The 18,997-nt window shown below is 37.5% G+C and overlaps 5 protein-coding genes across 6 annotated transcripts; 2 read left to right on the top strand and 3 right to left on the bottom strand.

The window, feature by feature from the left end:
• The first annotated feature begins 987 nt into the window (after nucleotides 1–987).
• On the top strand, nucleotides 988–1,829 carry LOC108071890 (uncharacterized). Its single transcript, XM_017162818.3, has one exon. It carries the CDS (start codon nucleotides 1,078–1,080, stop codon nucleotides 1,609–1,611), a length of 534 nt encoding a protein of 177 aa, XP_017018307.1. The 5' UTR covers nucleotides 988–1,077; the 3' UTR covers nucleotides 1,612–1,829.
• Nucleotides 1,758–2,866, top strand: LOC108071889 (uncharacterized). Its single transcript, XM_017162817.3, has one exon. It carries the CDS (start codon nucleotides 1,933–1,935, stop codon nucleotides 2,680–2,682), a length of 750 nt encoding a protein of 249 aa, XP_017018306.1. The 5' UTR covers nucleotides 1,758–1,932; the 3' UTR covers nucleotides 2,683–2,866.
• A 1,100-nt stretch (nucleotides 2,867–3,966) lies between these two features.
• LOC108071882 (uncharacterized) lies at nucleotides 3,967–4,316 on the bottom strand. Its single transcript, XM_017162810.3, has one exon. The coding sequence runs from the start codon at nucleotides 4,224–4,226 to the stop codon at nucleotides 4,062–4,064; it is 165 nt and encodes a 54-aa protein (XP_017018299.1). The 5' UTR covers nucleotides 4,227–4,316; the 3' UTR covers nucleotides 3,967–4,061.
• A 402-nt stretch (nucleotides 4,317–4,718) lies between these two features.
• Nucleotides 4,719–5,983, bottom strand: UQCR-Q (Ubiquinol-cytochrome c reductase ubiquinone-binding protein). Of its 2 annotated transcripts, none has more exons than XM_070284859.1 (3): nucleotides 5,839–5,983; nucleotides 4,934–5,116; nucleotides 4,719–4,875 (listed from the first exon to the last, which is right to left on the bottom strand). In XM_070284859.1, the coding sequence occupies exons 2-3, from the start codon at nucleotides 5,106–5,108 to the stop codon at nucleotides 4,781–4,783; spliced, it is 270 nt and encodes an 89-aa protein (XP_070140960.1). In that variant the 5' UTR covers nucleotides 5,109–5,116; nucleotides 5,839–5,983; the 3' UTR covers nucleotides 4,719–4,780. The 2 variants fall into 2 exon arrangements, with proteins under 2 accessions (XP_070140960.1, XP_017018298.1); XM_017162809.3 differs by lacking the exon at nucleotides 5,839–5,983 and adding an exon at nucleotides 5,390–5,517.
• Nucleotides 5,984–6,090: 107 nt separating this feature from the next.
• On the bottom strand, nucleotides 6,091–11,154 carry SecCl (Secretory chloride channel). Its single transcript, XM_017162803.3, has 8 exons — nucleotides 10,925–11,154; nucleotides 9,229–10,038; nucleotides 7,919–8,046; nucleotides 7,447–7,854; nucleotides 7,227–7,385; nucleotides 7,012–7,167; nucleotides 6,568–6,947; nucleotides 6,091–6,510 (listed from the first exon to the last, which is right to left on the bottom strand). The coding sequence occupies exons 2-8, from the start codon at nucleotides 9,300–9,302 to the stop codon at nucleotides 6,271–6,273; spliced, it is 1,545 nt and encodes a 514-aa protein (XP_017018292.1). The 5' UTR covers nucleotides 9,303–10,038; nucleotides 10,925–11,154; the 3' UTR covers nucleotides 6,091–6,270.
• Between the last annotated feature and the right edge of the window lie 7,843 nt (nucleotides 11,155–18,997).

The raw sequence follows: 18,997 nt of genomic DNA, 5'->3' as shown, positions 1-18,997 counted from the left end.
CGCCATGGACAAACAAAGACTTAGAGACCTTGACATTGTGCTGAAGGACTCCAAATAAAGGGAAACAGGGAAATAGTTTATTATTATTCAGGATATAATAAAGTAATTTATCTACCGCACCCTGAAAACCGTTCAGAAACCACTTCCTGAATCTGATATTTATGGGATTCCTAAATTTTGGCATAAGCCAAAGCTCGCATATCTCAAATCACCGCCAAATGAATTACAATCTTGCGAAAAGAGTCAAGGAAGCAAATAATGACCAACCTCTTCCTCGCATAATACCCAAGGAATATCCATCGGCATATCGATAACCCTTATCAAGTGTGCGGCATCGCCGATCCAAAAATACAAATTATGCTTCAACCAAAAAAGAAAAGTGGGCGTGGCACTTTTAAGTCCACAAAATACAACCAAAAAAAGAACACACACACAATCCAAGCTGGGCATCAGAATTTAAGACCGTTCAAATTGCAGTAATTTTAATTTTTTGGATAAACTTGGCCGCTTTTATTAGTTTCCCAAATTACTGAAATTAGTAGAAGGGCATCCGTTTTTATAAAAAGGTAAAAGTGGTTTGTTTTTTCACTTTCAAAAGGATTTTTAAAACACTTGAAACAATTTTTAGAGATTTTTTTAAGTCATACATTATAAAATAAAAGAAAAAGCTGTTGAAAAAATATTTTTATAAAGCCTTGGTTAGTTAAATTTGATATTAAAAAATATTTTAAAAATACTTCAGTTCAAAATTTATATTTTAGAATTATATAAACTTCCTGGTGGTTATTTTTCACTTTTAAATAATTTTCAGAACACTTGAAATTTTTTGTTGTTGTTTTTAAGTCACACAAAATGAGATAAAAGAAAAGGACTTTAAAAAATATTCTTATAAAACCTGGGTTATTTAAATTTTACTTAAAAAAAAAATTTAAATAATACCTCAATTCAAAAATATAATTCCAGAATTATACAAACTTCTTAAAACACTTTCCCCTGGTAATTTACATCGTTTGAAAGCTAAAATTAAACTAATTCGACTGAAACCAAAAGTAAATACTGCAAAATTCTCCTTTTAAAATGATGAAGCGCATTAGGGTGTCCACCGAAGGACTGTCTCGGTTGCAGACTGAGTTGCGGCAAATGCGTGGAGTCATCGACATGCATCACAGGCAGTGTCACATGCACACCTTCCAGCATCAACAGGCACCTCCTGCAACCTCGGACTACTCCAGCCAACCGACCAGCACCACCACAGTGAAATACCGGGCACACCACAACCCAGAGACAGTGCCACAGAATACACCAAGGAAAAGGATCAAATCCGATATGCAGAACCTGGCCGACATAATCCTGCAGCAGGCTCATCGCATCGAGAAACAGCAGCAGGAGCTGCACAGCCTCAAACTCCACTACGAGCGCCAGGTGTCCGCCATCAAGAACAATGCCAAGATGCTGGAGCAGCAGCTGGAGAAGCTCCAAGGCAATGTCAACAAGAGCAAGGCCATGAAGATGGGCAATCACTACAAGGAGATCTTCAGTGCCGTGGAGAAGCTACAGAAATGTGGACGCAGACCATTGTTGCTTACCTCCAAAACCTATCAGAAAAACTAGGAAAAGGAAACTTAACAGAGAGACTAGGAAAAGGATAAAGACCTACCAGCAGATCTTTATCCTTTGTCTAGTTTTTCTGGTGAGTTGTGGAGGAGTAAGTGGAAATTATTTATTTCCAAATAAATCTTGGAATTGTGATCGTAGTTCCCCCTGGAAACCCCTTCAAAAACATCTCCCTTAAAGCGTTCCCACATAAATCATTAGGTAATACACCTAGATCCTTAGCCTGTCTTTTAAAATTGTTGCCTAAATCCGAGCCAAGTTTTCTTGTTTTACAAAATTCCAAAAGATCTGTTGAAATAAAGAAAAGCTCTCCGTAAAATGCCCTACCACGATCGGACGAAGGCCCGCCTGGAGAACGAGGTATCCACCCTGCGCCACGAAGTGGTTGCGCTGCGCTCCAAGCAGAAGCAACGCCGCCAAGAGCAAATGGATCAGGCAGTGCTACAGGCACGTCTTGAGCAGGAAATCCATGAGCTACAGACCGAAGTGGAGACACTGCGGCTCAAGCGCAAGATGCGCGAAAGTGGCGGAACGGAGCACAACAAGCTGAACCAGCATATACAGAAGCTAGATGAGCATGTGACCAAGCAGGAGCATTACATCAAATTCCTTGAAGAGCAGATAAATCGCACACGCACCAAGTACCAGCAGCGAATGACCAATGTCCACCAGAGCGCCGATCAGTTGGAGGAGAAGCTGAAGAAGGTGCGCCACGAGATGCGCAACATCAAGGAGCAGGCTGGTGAGGTGGATCAGCTAAACAAACGCGTGACCTGCCTCAGTGCCAAGCTAGAGCGAAGGGACAAGATCATAGCCCACTATGAGGCCCAGCATGCGGACTTTATGAAGGTTATTGCGGATCTGGAGAAGCAGGTGGAGCGACAGGCTGGTGGAGATGGGGGTGACGGAAAGGAGCCTAAGTTGACCTACGGCAGCGAGCTAAACAGTGAGGATGTCAAAAGTGAAGTGAAGTCTCCTTCCCCAGTTTGTGATCCTCCCAAATCAAAGCCAGGATCCTACTTTGCCAGCTTGGCAACGGCGCTGAGAATGAAATTTGATGATGCTTAAAGATAACAAATTGCTTTTGATAAGGAATCTTAAAGATACAACTTTTACATCTCTTCAGATCTACCTTCCAAATTGATTAATATAGTGTGAATTGTATAATTGATTAGTGATCATAAATTGTAATGAGCATTTTATAAATTTATTGTAAAAAAAGTAAACTAAACCTCAAGTTTCTTATGTAAAACGATTGTCAGTCAATGGATAGCGGAACTTCTGTCAGCATTTCCATGGTCGGGGGAGTTCTTGGAATCCCTTGCTTTACAAGTTCATTGACAAGCAAAGTTTTGGGGGACTGGCTACCCATTCAGCAGTAAAGAGTTTACCTTGGGGTTAATGTTCTGGCGCTGAGAATTGGGAATTGTATAATGGTTGGGGTTTATTTTGGTTGCTTATTTGGGAGTTACTGGGAGAGTTTATTACTTGGAAATACATTTTTGAGTCAGGGATTTGGTTTAATTTTAAAATAATCTATCAAAAATATACAAATTATATTGAAAGGGTTTGGAAATATAGGTTTTAAGCTTAAATAGGCATATTTTGTTATCAAGTTCATACAGAAAGTTCATAGATCTTTGATCATTTCAACAATTTAAATGATTCATCCATTTCAGCTACAACTTACCTATGACAAAGCATTGAAAGGGCTATCTTTTGTCCACTCAAAGTGAACACTTTAGGTCTTCTACAAGTGTCTAGCCCTGTAAGCCAGTCACGTTCTAAACGAACGCCCGTTCTAATGCAATATTTCTCCCCAAGAGCACGTACCGTACGTATTGCATAAATATATACCAAATGAGTCAAATGCAAAGGGACGGGACTATTGTCTATTGAATTCTAATGCTGCAACCAGGAAGTGCGTGCAGACAGCGCCCAGCGGTCAATTGGAATCGTTTGTGGATGGCAAATTGAGATTGATTGGCTATATCGGGAGAACAATTGGGCCAAAAGTTCAGCTCTATTACTTATTTCAAGTATTTTCAAGTATCTGTGCAGTGTCAATCTTATCTGGAGAACATGTAGGGGGTTCCAAGTGAATCACTCTCCTCTAATGATGAAATTAACCATTTCTGGGATCGATTTTTAGCAGGTTCCATGGCTAACCAGTTCCGTTGACCTTCACACAAACGTTTCTAAGGCGTTTTCGGGCTTGGAACTACGCATAATTAACACGCTGCCAGCACCAATGAACGACCCTGAACCAAGTAAGTACCCAAAAATATTACGTGACGTCACTGCGGGGGTGTGAAACATCCAAACTTCTTCCAAAACTGAAACAGAGCTGGATTTCTTTTGAAGTTATTATTATTATTATTAGTCCTTAGTTAAACGGTGTACATTACATTATTACATAAATTAAATAGAGTCAAATCCAAGCGTGTTTACGTGCCAGAAAAGCTGCGAAAATTGTTTTTCAACAGCAGGACAACAAAGAAAATGCCCACGGCAATGGAAAGGAGCTGCACGTTGATCACCTTCGAGTCGACCAGGGCCTGCAGCATGTTGTAGATACTCTCGCTGCGCACTTCGTTGCCGCAGCAGTCCATGAAATGTTGAAAATTGTTGAATTTATAAACGCTTTTGTGTAAGAATTTTGTTTTGTTTGCAAACAGCTGTGAAATAAGTGGGACTGTGGGTTGGATACACTTTTTATGCTGTAATGTTGCGAAAGAAAGGGTGGTATTTCAAGGCAAAAAAGGCTGGTCACACTTAGCCTGGTGGAGGTTAAATTTTGCTCTTATTTTTAGGTTTTTCAGCATTATATGATATTGAAACGATATTAAATAGTGGCCTAGAGGTTAGATATAGCTCTTGACTTGCTTTATCTTTACAACAATAAATAAAAACAGTTATAAAAGTGTTAAAATTTCTGAATAGTTGGCAACGCAGCTTAAACAGCTGTTTGCCTAGAATAACAAATTAAAAATTAATAAATTTATGTAAAATATCACATTCTCGAGTAGTTTTTGTTAATTATATTCCACACAATCACAATACCATAAAATTCCGCTGCATTGCAACCGAAACACACAACTCGCTTGAACTGTGGGTCTAGTTTTATTAATTATTTTAACATAACTATTTGCTATTTGGGTTTCGATTATTCGTCGTTCTCAAAGTCAGCGGGGTTCTTGCGCGCCAGGGCATGGTGCTTGCGCTCGGTCAGATCGTAGATCAGGTATCCCAGGATGAAGGCTACAAGGGGGAACCAGATTATAACCATATCATAATAGAGATTCCAGGGTTTACTTACGAGGTGCCACAATAAAGACATTGGAGCGGAAGCGACGGATCATGTTGGGCACACCGTTGCTGATGGCTCCGGCAAAGGCACGCTGCTCGAAGGGCGACAGCTTGTAGGTAACGATGCCGTGCACCTTGGCCAGATTGCCGAAGTGGGCTCCATTCAGAATCGAGGACAGACGCATGGTTCAAGCTGCAAGGGAACAAGGGGTACGGGGATTAGCAGCTGCAGAGGAAGTGGACCAGGATCTGGATGAACACGCAGATCGTTATTATAAACATTATGATGGGCACTGCACTGATCTGCCTGCGCTGGGTTATGTAATTTTCGCTTTGCTCCGCGTTTGGTGGCGGCCAAGAACGTCTGTCGCCGGGTCCGATCGCTGCACTTTTGGCAGCCCATAATTGTGCATATTTTTAGAGCCCAGCACCTGTCATTGCGGGGAATTATGATGCCAAATTTTACCTTGGAATTCGACTTTTTTTTGTGCAGCAAAAATTTTTGTCGTCGACTTGACCGGTGTGACCGTATGTGGTTAGGATAGGGTGTTACCAGGCTACTTTAGGCTTTGGCAAATTTGAAAGTGGAATACAATTTAAACTATCTGTTTTGTCTTAAAAAAATTGTTTAAAAACTTAAAATTTTTAAGTAAAATTCTTGATTTTGTTAAACATTTATTTGGTCTATTATCCCCGTGTTTGGCTGTGAACGTTAAATGTCAAAATAAAATTTTACGCGTGTAGACTTATTGCGGACTCAAACCACGGAGAGAAACTTTATCATGGACTAGAACCTGGTTCTTCCGTTAAAAATTATAATTCTTATACAATTATTACTAGCAAAATATTGTAAATATATAAAATAATAGCAAATAGTAATTCAAAATATTTCAACAACACATATATTGAACTTACATTACTCAGAAAAAAATATTTTGATGCTTTTAAAAATCTCCACAAATTTTGGAAAGTTCTTTGAGTAATAAACTTTCAGAAATGCTCTTAAAAACAGTCACTTTTGATTTTAAAATGTAAAAGCAATATCACAGCTTGCTCCTTTACATTTTGAAAATAATAGTTTTTCCATCTAATTAATAAGAATAAAAATTTAGGATGTTTTACAATCTAAGCTTAAAAATTTCCTCGCTCTTAGATCAAACTATAAACTTTAAAATTTCTAAACTCCTATCTTTTATTTTTTGTTTTTTTATTATTTTTTTAATGATTAACATTTTGTACAGTTATGAGATGATGCATCTTAAAATTGAATAAATATTTGCGTATAAAAGGACTACACAAATGGACAAGATTTCACAATAATGGCAACAACAAAACGTTGTTTTCGGTTTACAATACGTAGACAAAGGTCCAATACAAGGCGTTAAAGGCCAGAAACATGGCGGGAAATAGGAATCTAGAACGTCGATCAATCCACATGGCAATCTCCTGCGGCGTCATGGTGGTGAAAGTGGGCGGCGTGTCCTTTTTATCCTTGTCCATGTCCACAATATGATCGTTGCCCGTCGTCCGCTCACTGCAAATGGACACTGTGTCGGCGCACTCGGTTTTGATGATGGGTAAATTGGGCTAAGGAAGGGATAAGATATTATTATTACATCTTAAAAAGTTTATTTTAAGACTTACATGCACTGTGAGGTAATTGTTGAAACCCTGATTCACAGTGCCATTGCCATTCCGCACACTCTCCGTGCTGGAAACTATGTTGTCCAGGCTGGAGCAGGATCTGGCCCGGGAATCGTTGCTTAGACTTCCACCAATTTGTCTTCGTGCCGGTCTTGGGGTGAGCGTTGACTTGATGATGTACTTGCTGTTGACCTTCTTCAGCTCAATGTTCTCCTTGCGACGCCAAATTGTGTTCACAAAGGCAAACTCCACCATGCTGCCGAAGATGAAGAAGGTGCAGCCCAAGAACCAGATCTCCGAGACCTTGATGTAGCTCACCTTGGGCAGGGTTTTGCTCTGCGTTGAGGAGAGAGTGATGAACGACAACATGGTGCTGGTTCCTAAAAAGAAAATATAAATTAATTAAATTAATATTAAATATTAGAGAAACTCCCTCAAGCTTACCCAGCATTATGCGTGGAGGAGAGGCATCAGCCTGCAGCCAGAAGGACACCCAAGATATGGCCACAATCATCATGGAGGGCAGATAATAGTCCAGCAAATAAAAGCCAATCTCACGCTTCAGATTCACCGTGAAGCTCAAGGAACTGTAGTTGCCCACTAAGAAAATATCAAAGGGTTATAAAAAATAACCTTCGAAAAGTGTTTGAATCTTATACCAAAAGCTCCATGCCGCAGATTCCTGTCATCCGCCATGACCAAGGTTTCGTTGTGCCAGTATTGAGCCATGTTGTACTCGGTGAGTCGCATTTCTGGGTCAAAGGAGATGGGGTTACTTTTCTCCCACTCCAGCACCAAATCGGAGGTGTTGTACATCCCTAAAAGCATTAAATAAATATTAATTCCCATCCTAAACAGGTATCCACTTTGCAGACTTACAGCTCTCCAGGACCGTGTAGCAAAACTGCTGATCAAAGGGAAACTTTTTAAAGTCCATCCAGCAGTATAGAGTGGCCTCCATCCTGGTGGAGATGATCACATTGCCGTCGGGGGCCAGTGAGGTAAGGACATCCTTCTCATCGGTACCCAGAATGCTGGAGTCGCGTTCGTTGGCAAAGAAAATGTGTGGCAGCCACAGCCGCTCGCTGAGATGTTTCTGGCCCAGAATGGGATCGGTTCTCTGGGCCTGGATGAGCTTGTAGGCCAGACGCTTGTCCTGGAAACTCAGCTGTAGAAGAGCATGCATCTTAAACTGCAGCAGATCAGAGTTGAGATTCTGCAGGAAGTAAACGTAGATCCTGGTCTTTACCACAGTGGGTAAGCGAGCTGCTGTGACAGGGTCGTATTCTGAGGAAAGAGAAAAGGGTTTAGGATATTTATTTGGTATATATAGAGAGAGAGGTATTGTTACCTATGGGCCTTTCAAGGCGATCGTAGCGGCAGACATGGGTTAAGCGTTGAATGAGCTGCGTTTGCTGGAGGTTCTCTGCATTGGACAAGGAAGGACAGTCCTCGTTCTCTTCAGTGGTGTTGGTGGCACTGAAAGAATTGTTATTATATTACTCGAAAATATCGTAAAGGATATATCGAAAATATCGCTTTATATATCAATCTTCCATATCAAAATTTTCTTTAATTTTTTACTTAAATTCGTATGCCATAATCAGTTTTAAATTGTGCAATATAGCGTAATAATATCCCGTAATTCCTTGAAAATAAAACCGTTTAAGGTGTTATTTTAAGAACCCATTAAAATTACCTCCAGGAATTTTAACCATAGGAAATTTTTTTTCTCCAGGTAAGTGAACACCTGAGCAGCTGTGCAAGCTAATTTGCAGCTACCTTAAATCGCCAAACAACAAAATAAATGGCAAAATAAAATATAAATAATGGGAAAATAGTATGTCTCTTTGCTTATGGCGCTTGCTTATTATTTATATTTAACTTTTGCATTTTAACTTTGTTATTTTCAGCTTATTTGTTTATTATTATTTGCTTTGCTTGCGCAATTCCAGAGTTGACCTGCTCTCCGGCAACAGGAAACTAATTATAAACCTATTGATATAGCGCCACGATCTTGAACCTATTCGATAAGAAGTAGGCTTCGACCTTTTGGCGCACTTCAAAGACCCAAATGCCGACAGTAAATAATTTTCGCTGCGCCTTTGGGGAAAATTCTTAATTAAAATTCCTAATCTCAGGTAGCCGGAGGATTTATTTCCGCAAAAATCGTTTGAGATTTATCAGGGGCTTTGGGGGAATTTCATTGGCAAAGAATTATTTTCTACAAGTTGTAGTAGAAATTTTCCCAGGGACAGGAAGTGTTTATAAACAAAGTTACAACATGCGTAACCCGTTTTTCCCTTATCTCAATAAGTACTCTTCATGTAAACATTTTCTCTTGAACATCGTAAGATTTCATTTTCATTATCAGACAGTATTCAAGTGTCTTTATCAAGGCATCTTTGGAAATACTCGAATGTGTTCTCTGCGTTTCTACTATATCTTTTTAGATCGTTTTTTTTTGTTTTTTGGAAAGTTATTTGCTGCTCTTGCTGCCAAATCATAAAAACAAAAACCTTTAAGCTAAATATAGATAGATTTCTGGCAAAAAGAGACACTTTTTTTTTATCAGAGAAAGAGACACATCAATTTGAATGAGTTATCTGAAGTTTTCGTGGCTGCTGGGATTTCCCTTTTGAAATTCTGCTTCAAACTTACCCAAAAGAGGCTTGTAGGCTGCAACTGAAGATCAGCATAATCCAAAGAATTTGTCTCAGGCTTTGATGATCCATATTTTATATTATTTTATTTGATTTTTTATATTTAATATTTAAAGTGTTACTTTAACAACTGATTTCTGTGGTGGTCGCTGGCTAAATGATTCAATTCCGTTGACTTGTCAAATTATATGCTCATGTTTCACACGATCTCCTCGCACTAGCTAGCAACACTCACATTCACTTCACACATTCACTTGGCAATTAATGCAAATCCAGCTCGACCGTTGATTTTTATTCGATTTTGTAGTTGTACGAATTTTCCTAGCTGCTTTTGTGGAGGACGAGCGATTGGTTGAGTTGCCTGCCTGCCTGTTGCTCCGTTCTCTGGTCGTCGGCGGTTTGAGATCGCGCCGGGTTTGCGCCCCCCAGAAATACCCGCAAGATGCGAGTCCCAGTCCGCTCCGTTGCCGAACAGCACTGATTCGTGGGTGAATCTACGACGATCTAGCCCTCGGCTCTGTCTCCGATCTCAGCGTTGTTTATTTCGCTTTATTTTTTGGTTTATTTTTTAACTGTCGTTTTCGGCTACTGATAAGGCTAGGTAATATTTTGGTAACAGCTCTCCGGCCCCAAGCCAAACTCCACTCCGCGCGCACTCCCACTTGACGGCGGGAACAGTAGTAGCAATTGCTGGCGGCTGGTCAAGAGCTGGAAGGCAATAGCGCAGGGTCGATTGGGGATCGCCTCACTTATAAGCGTTCTATAGACCATATACTAGATACAAGATCAGCCGCGTGCGTTTTTGTCACTGAAAGAAATTGAAGTCTGATACAGCTTGGATATTTATGGGATCAAAAACATAGAAACATTTCTACCAGCTTTAAATTTAGTTAGATTTTTAGTAATAAACTCATCTTTAATAGGAAAATGTTAAATAAATATATAAACAAATATTAAATTAATTAAGCTAAAATATTTTTAAATGCAATATAATGCAATTATTGATGTTTATCGATTTAAAATCGATTTTTTCATATGACAAGATCGAAAACATGGACACACCTTTTTCATGTTAAAATTGATGAAAGTGTCAAGGTTTTCCATCAATTTATTTAACCTTTAACAAAATAATTAGCTTTAAATTTGTAATAGTTAGTTGTAGTTAAATGATCTTTTAATTTAAAAACTTAAAAAATCGGTTGTTATCAATATTTACATAAAAAATACAACAATTTGGAAGAGAAAGAGATTATTTAACTATTTAATTTTCCACATTTATCTAATTTAATAATATTTCAATTTAATTTATAATATACACTTAAATATTTTATAGTTATTTTCGTAGCTATTTTCGTTGCTACAGTTAATCATCTTTTTTTTTGCTGTGCATAAATCGGAAGCTTCGCAGTTGCGTCTGTTTGCAAACCGGTATCTCCATCTCGTATTGGAAAATGCACCGAATCAGAATAAATAATCGTAACATTTATGAAGGCATTACATTTTTTCTGTCATTTGCATTAGCATACCGCGGAGCTGCGATCAGTGATCAGTGATCAGCAAGTGGTCTCTCCACAGAGCATATGACTGCCTGTTTGCCCAAGTGTCTAATGGCAACCGGCACCTTTCTCCACCCCCACCCGCACCTGCTTACTTCTAATTAAGTTTGTAAATGCAATGTTTGCGCACGCTCTCACCTTGTTTGGGCTTCACTCCACTCCATCCCCCGATGATCCGACTCCCAGTGGGTTCCGCTTCCAATCCCGGTTCAACAAACCCCGATTGATTGTCCCCAAACAATGGCGAAACAAACTATTTAATTCTTATCAGACGAACTGCTATCCTCCCTGGTTGAACGATCGGGCCAAGGGATTATGCTCAGAGGTCGGCATCGGAATCCCAAAGCTCCACTCCCAGATAATAATATAGTGAGGCCCAGAATAATAACGTTAATAATAATGAGCTGACGAAGGCGAAGCTAAAGCCGCGACGTGACACAGAATTAAGAGTGTGACAATAATTGAATATATGACAAATTGCCAATAGCGGAATGAGTTAATATCGTTTTGTCAAACACAATTAGTTGGCCAAGTCGTACAGAAGCCTGAAACTTGAGTGGGATCCCGAGATTATTGTGGCTTGTTGTTATGTTTGAATGATTTATATGGCAGATATATGTATACGAGACACTTTTGAGTGTTAGGCACGAGTCAATAGACGAGTTTTTATTTGATTCGATTCACTGGTTGAGTGGATGCTGTTAGAGATGTACTCATCTCCTGAAAAATTATTTAATTTATGAGCAAGTCATAATTGTTATGTGTTTTGTGATGTGTATATTATGACGTTTAACTGTGAATATATGTGGGAAAAGGCACTGGGAAAAATATTATTTATTAATTATTTACTGAAGAGTCTTTAAAGAAGATTTCTTTATAATATAGAATTATAATTTTAATATTTATTTAATTTATTTTATAATAATAATGCTAATTTTGGCCATCTTTCTTTTATCGGTCGGCCATTTTGTAATATGGTTTCCCTCTAGCGGATGTATAACAGTTGTTCTACAAAATGGCGCCCAGTAATGGCTTCAGGATAAGGAAGACATGTTTATGCAATCTAAAAAAGAAGGCATTTTAAAGTAAATAAGATATTTTAATTTCCCTAATTCAAGGACATTTAAATTTAACACTTTAAATACCATAACATTGTAATTAAAGTGTTACATTTCAATTACCATAACCTTGTAATTACAGTGTTAAATTTAAATTACCATAACCTTGAATTAAAGTGTTAAATTTAAATTATATTGGTTTAATGAAATTAAAATATTATTTTAAAACTTCTCATACTATTCCGTAAATTCTACCTGCGTCAATCCTTAGCCTTTCCTTGGGGACTTTTCTCAATTTCTCACCTCTTATCATCGGCTGGGGTTTATTTTGGGAACTTTAATTAAACGAATTGTTCTCGTGGCTGAGCATATTTGATCTGTGAATATTTAACAAGAAGAAGGCTTTATTTAATTATTTCTTCGCATTGCCAAGGCAAACAACAAGCACTTGTGGTTGGTTGGGTTCTATTATTCAGGAGCAGCAAACGGATTGCTTATCGCGGCCGCTTGAATGTGAGTGTTTACCAGAGTCATTGCCATGGCCCCCGGCCCCGTCCCGATCTTGGCCGGATCCGGCGTAGGTGTTGCTTACCCGTGGCCCGTTTAGAGGTTATATTGTCTTATTTGCAACGATTTTTATGGGTCGCCGCCGCCGCTGAACAATGTGATTTTGTGTGTTTGCCCACAAATATTGAACCATCCATATGCGTAATCTTTGAGGTCCTGGTTAGCACGTGATAGGGTTCGATACCAAGGTATCTAGAGATCTTTAGCATTTATCTCACCTGCAGATGAGGCAGGATGAGTCACCACCAGAGAGTGTCGTGTCTCCGGGGGAGCTGAGGCTGCAGCGGAGAAGGTGGTAAGTTCTTTATCTCTGGACAACATCTGGCAGGCAGTAGACAGTTGCTTGTGTTTGGGATCGTCACAAAATAAGGAAAACAAGCGAAAAAGTTTAATTAATTAAAACAAAATCAACAACAACAACATGGCACTGGGTGCTATGCAAATAGAAGTGAGCAAATATCGCAAATAGAACTGCAAATAATCGAAATTAAAAACGTGTAGTATTATTATTGCGCTAGATAATCGCTCTTGGACCCTCTCGGTCCGAGGAGTCTCAAGTGGCTGTCGTCTAAATTTAAAGCGATGACAGACGAACGAACTGGGATGGCCCCTTTGGTCTATCTTTTGGGTTTCTTTTGCGCTGCTTCTTGGCCGCTTTTTAATAATATTTAGCCCGGGCAGGCACAATGGTGGGCACTAAATTCTTATCAGTTTTTTTCGGAGGAGGCGTACGTTCGCCTTCAGTGACGTCTTTCGGCTTTTCGTATTTGCTGCCCGCTTGAGCGTCCTAATATAATGTTTAATATTTGCTCTTGCCACCGGAGCGTATGCGTAACGTGCAGTTAACTTTCGTTTTATAAAGAATAAAAAAAAAATCATAGCGGAAGCTGCTGTAAAATGTCAGTTAGCTGAGTCAGTAGACGACGCTGGCAGAGATCGCCGGCTTTATCGCCGATCTGAGCGACGTGTTGAACAAGAGTCTGCCATCTTACCTATAGTAATTGCCAATCTTGAACATCGGGGCATTGTTTGCGGCAATAATTTCATGTTATCAGCGGCGAATAAACGAAGACGATGCCCCAAGAGCGGGTTGCCACAGATTGAATTTCAATATCGATTTTTGGTATAGGAAGAAAATTTAAAGGGGTTTCTGATTTTTTTTGGTAAATAAGTGATGTATTTTATGGGATAAACATTAAATAAAGGTGTGTTTATTGAAAATTATATAATAGTCACTCCTGTTAAACATATTTAATTATAAATAATTTTAATAAAATCTTAGCTACCATCAGTTTTTGAATTAATAATTTCCACATATCTCTCTTGATCAGCTTCTTTAAAGGTTTCCATTATCTTTCTCTAAAAAGTTAAACATAAAACACCTCATTCACGTGCTGCAAATATACCCCTCACCATGACAGACTTCTCCGCTTTGTTTTGCCAGTCAAAATAAAAGATCTCAGCAAGATCTAAGCTAAAATAAAAACTTGAAGTCGTAGGGTGATAATAAATCAGTTTTCCGCTTTTTTTTCGGACTCATTTGGGGAAGTTCTATGACAGGCGGCTTACGTGGACAAGAAAAGATTTAAATAAATTAAGTCAGTCTGCTTGCTAAGCAAAAAAGCGAAATCACTCGGATATACAATATGTATGTATATAGAATAATTATTATAACAAACTCCAGAACTTTTTTAGCTAGACAGGGCAAGTTATGACTCAACATACATTAGTGTTTATCAAGAAAATAAAAAATAAATATATAGGTATATTTTAAGAAGATAAATAAAATTTGATAAAGAAAATTCAAAGACAAAAGAATTAATTATATTTTGGGTGTTTATAAATAAACAAAGAGATTAATCAGGCATATTTAATACACTGATATTTTTCACAATATTTAAAAATGATTAAAAGTTATTATCTCTTAAACACAAAGCAACTAAGGTAATCTATAAAAATTATAAGGGTATTACCAGAAATTAGATTTTCTATTTATGATTAAACCAAATATATAAATTTAAATCTGTAAATTAAGTTGATTAATAATTTCATTAAATATGAATTAATTTATATTTTTCTCGGTGCACACAAATTGATTTATCGACTTGTACCACCCATATTTATTTATTTATTTTTTTGTTTTTTCCTACAAACTGGAAGTTCCAGTTCAATGCATCTTAGTACGCCGAGCAGAGAAGATCTTGAGTCACAGAATAGGGAAATGTAACACAGATATTATTCAATAATGTAACTGACTATAAAAAATAACTAACATAACTATAAAAACCATCTCCTTTGAAGAAGCTAGGCGGCACTCCTTTAAATGGACTCTTGGGGCGTATACTTGATATTTTGGATAATATGTTTTACGTAGAATCAGCTGGCTCTCAGCATTATATATATAAGGACACAGCTTCTTGCTGATCTCTTGTTGTTCTGCATTGCTTCCTCCCAGATGAAATTTCTAGTAAAAAGTTTTCTGTAAATATTTATAATATTTTATATTTAAATTATATTTTACTGGAGTATAAATAATAGCAAATAGTTCACTTTCCTGTATCTAGTTTTCAAATTAACTATTTTTCCGCTGGCTAGTGATGATACCACTGCGATAGGCTTAACATAAAAGAAATAATCGAATATGCACTGAAAAAGCTCAGGCCATAGCTTCGCTCTCTTATCGATCGAGAGCTTGCCTAAAACGGTTTGGCGCACTTTAAGCTTTTATTTAAATAAAAAAAACTTGATTTTATGGAGTCTGTTTATAATTATTATATGTACTTAAACATTTTAGTTTGATATTCCCAAAAGTAGTACTAGAAACCCACTTTTGGTTAGCCAATTTTCGAGTGCATTCATTCGCTGTTCAATGGATTATGGATTTGCTTTGGTTTAGTTCTTTTGGCGGACACACAAATAGATACAGATTTTGTACTAGTGAAAAAGGAAATAAGAGCTGAGCGGCTGCTGCTCTACTTCAGCTGCTTTTTCCTTTCATATTCGTGGATTTTTTTTTGTAATTTTTTGTTCTGGTTGTTTTTCGGTGTTCAGTTCTTAGTGGAACAGATATATACATTTCTACATAGCTATATATTATAGGTATGAAATCTGTGGGCTACTCGAGTGTGTTGTTGTTCGCTTAGATGCAGGCCGTTTTATTAGTTTGTTTATTCGGGTTATACATACATTCACTGTTTTTGGCTGTGGTTTCTTTTTGGAGAGTTGTCTCTTCCTTTTATACCTTTCCAGCCTGAGCCTAGGGATTTCCCTTATTAGTTTTGGTTATTTAAGGTCTTCGTTCTATAATATTAAGTCTAACTTGAAGAACAGTTGTCAGATTAAATACAAATTCAAATTTTTTAAATCTCACTAAAATTATATTTGTATTAATTTTCAAGTAGAATTTGTTAAAAATTATAACAAAATATTTTAAAATTTAAATTATAGAAAATATGGATGAACTGTACTTACCTTACCTCAAAAACTGATTTGAAAAATGTCCTTTTTTCGAGCAACAGTTTTGCCTTGCAGTCTTTGCAATTTCCTTTGTGGTTGCTCGTCGCCAGAAGAGGTTTTTCCAATGCCCTCCCGCGTTTTCCCCGAAAAATGGTTAGCAGCAGCGACCTCAGCCTTTCAGCCATTCACCTTGGCCGTCGTGTGCAATTAAAGGGAAAAGTCGTTTGCATTAAAAACCCATTTTGTGGATTTGCATGGCGGTTGCTCCATGACGGCGTTGTTATTGTTGTTGCTGCAGCTATTTCTGCTTTGATTATTGTTCTTGTTGTTGTGGGTGTCTGGCTGTTTTTGTAGCTGTTGTTGTTGGTCTTAGAAACCATTTTGATTTGCGTACGGCGAGTGGGCCTAACACTAACTAACACACGCACATAATTGCCTGCCATCGTAATGGTTTAATGTCCTGTTGGTTGTTGTTATTTATAGTTGTAGTTGTTGTCCTTGCTATCCTTGTCTTGTTGGTGTTGTTGTTTTTATTAGCAAAAGTTGAGCAAGAGCCGCAGGCGAGAGGGAAAAATAGGGAGAGAAACCAAGGCAAAGAGATAGACATTAAAAATTTTAGCTTATTTTAAAAGATTGTAAAAGATTTCATAAAATAAATTTAAAAAAACATATTTATATTTATGTAAGTTAAATTAAATTAAGATTTTTTTAAAGTATTTTCCACTGAATCTTTAAAGGAAGATCTCTATTTAAAATATCAATAATTAGAATTAATTCCAATTACCCTAGAAAATAGTGCTGTTCATGTCTTCTTAATATTATAATTATAAAAAATATACTCCTATATCTTAATTAATAGTTTTTTAAATATTTTAAATTCTACAGCTTCAAAGAAAACATTTTGTAAAGAATCCTTAAACGTTTCCTTTGAGTGCACACCCACACCTAAGCAATTAAAGACCAAAAGACTGAGAGTTATTCAAGGATTTTCGTTGGCTGGCAAATTGCCCGCTGGCAGGGAGTTTGAGGGGGCGTGTGGGAAATGGATCAAGGAGAGGGGGCAAAGTTCAATCGAAGACAGTCCAACAATTCGAGTTTAATTGATGACAGTCGACGTCGTCGTCGCAGAACGTGTGCGTGCGTTGGCATTTATGAGCTGAGCTGAACGGAGTTCCATCGAAAAGAAAAGCCTGCTCTTTTGCCACCTGGCGAATGGACAATGACTGAGCCGTTGATTGGCAATGGGTGCCAGGTGTTCACTCACCTACAGGATTCCCATTATTAGTCCCACTTGCGTGTATTGAACGGCAACAGAAAAAGTCCTTTGGAAACTCTGATGGTTAATGAAAATATTACGCATACGACATGTGGTCTATAAGAATCAGAAGCCACTTAAGCATTTTATATTGTCAAAACTTTAATTTTAATTATATTTTCAGTACTTAATACTTAAATTTTCTTATTTGTATTCTTAATTTCTTATTAATTACTTAATACTCACCTTATCCTTATTAATTACTTTAACCTTCCAGCAATAATTATCTCCTTGGCAACTTTTTACTGGTAAAAGCCAGCTGCAGCTTCCTTTGACTTCCAATTTGAGGCTTTTTCAGGCGTTCCAACAAAGCTGGTGTCCTGCTGTGATTGCTGTTGTTGCTCTCGGGGCATTGTTTACTTTGATGGTCCATCCCGAACCCGCTGTGCTGACTGTTAACCCGGTCGCTATTTACTGACGCTGCGGTAACTGCCCATTGCCATTGCTTTGGCTGCTGCTGCAGCTGTTGCTGCTGCAACTGCAACTGCTGCCGTGGACAATATCCTTGTTGGCCATTAATTTTGCAGGCTTTTGCGTGGGGCAAAATGGAAAAAATTGTCCAAGCCCGCCGCCATGGCCAACGCTTCTGGATAGATAGACAGGACGCTCGATAGTGTTCAACCTTTGGCCTTCCCTTTGTCTCTGCGTCAGCCTTTTGCAATCATTTCACTTTCGCTTTTCAATGTGAAACACTGGGGAAAATTGGAATTTTATCAGGAAAAGTTAAGTGGTAAACAATTTATTTAGTTTCTTATTTTCTTTCTTAATTTCAAAAGCTTGAAATTATAACATAAACTGCTTTTAATTTACAACCGAAATATAAATAAATTTGTTAATTAAAAATATATAACTTATGCTTAAGTGTTCTTTTTTAAACTATATTTGTTAGCTTCTAAGGTTTTTTCCTTTTTCCATCTATATTTTCCTTTTTCTATCTATATATTATCTATTTAAAATAAGAAATCTTTGACTTTTATTATTTATTTATTTATTTATATTTTTTATAATATTTTTATTAAATTATTGTAATATTTGAATTTCATTTTTGGAATATTTTTATATGATTTTCCCTTAAAATATGCATTTATTCCCTTTAATTTTTCGCTTAGTACATTTTTGTTTTTGTGCTCATTATCGCGATTGTTGCTGCTGCTGTCGCTCTGCGGTGCCTGTTGTTGTTATTTACTTTTTAATAATTACAGCTCTCTGCTGCAATTGTCCCTGACCACACGCTGAATGGGTCAGACAGAGAGAAAGGGAGGACGGGGGGGACAGTGACAGGGACAGGGACAGGGACTCCAACGGGACAGTTGGCCGGGACGGACGCGTTGATAAATTGCAAGCACAACGGAGAGACAAAGAGTAGCAGCTTACGGACAACACCCACACGGAAACAGACACCTCGCTTATTAGGTACAATCGGTGTCGAAACAAATAACCATAAATTCTTCAAGAATAGGAAAATATATATGTTAGTTGGTGAAGGAAAGTGAAGGATAACTGTCAAGGATATACATTTAGGAGCCAATTATCGGGGATTATCAAGTCATAAATTTACCAAAAATATGAATAGATTGCACATTTAGTTAGTTGAGAAAAGGAACCCAGGTAATATCTTATAATTAAATAAAGAAAATATTTTTTTTAACTTTGATATCTTCATCAATATAAGTATTTTCCTATAGAAACCAAAATATATATTTTTTAAATAATAATATATTAAGCACTATAAACTTCTTTATTTAGATTGTTATTTTTTCAATTCAAGAATTCTCTGCTATCTGCAATAAATTCCACTGTCTCATTACCATCTCC

The sequence above is a fragment of the Drosophila kikkawai genome, chromosome 3L, assembly GCF_030179895.1.
Source record: "Drosophila kikkawai strain 14028-0561.14 chromosome 3L, DkikHiC1v2, whole genome shotgun sequence".
NCBI lineage: Eukaryota > Metazoa > Arthropoda > Insecta > Diptera > Drosophilidae > Drosophila > Drosophila kikkawai.
Note: the sequence above shows the minus strand (reverse complement) of the source record. Positions and strands in the feature narration are given on the sequence as shown.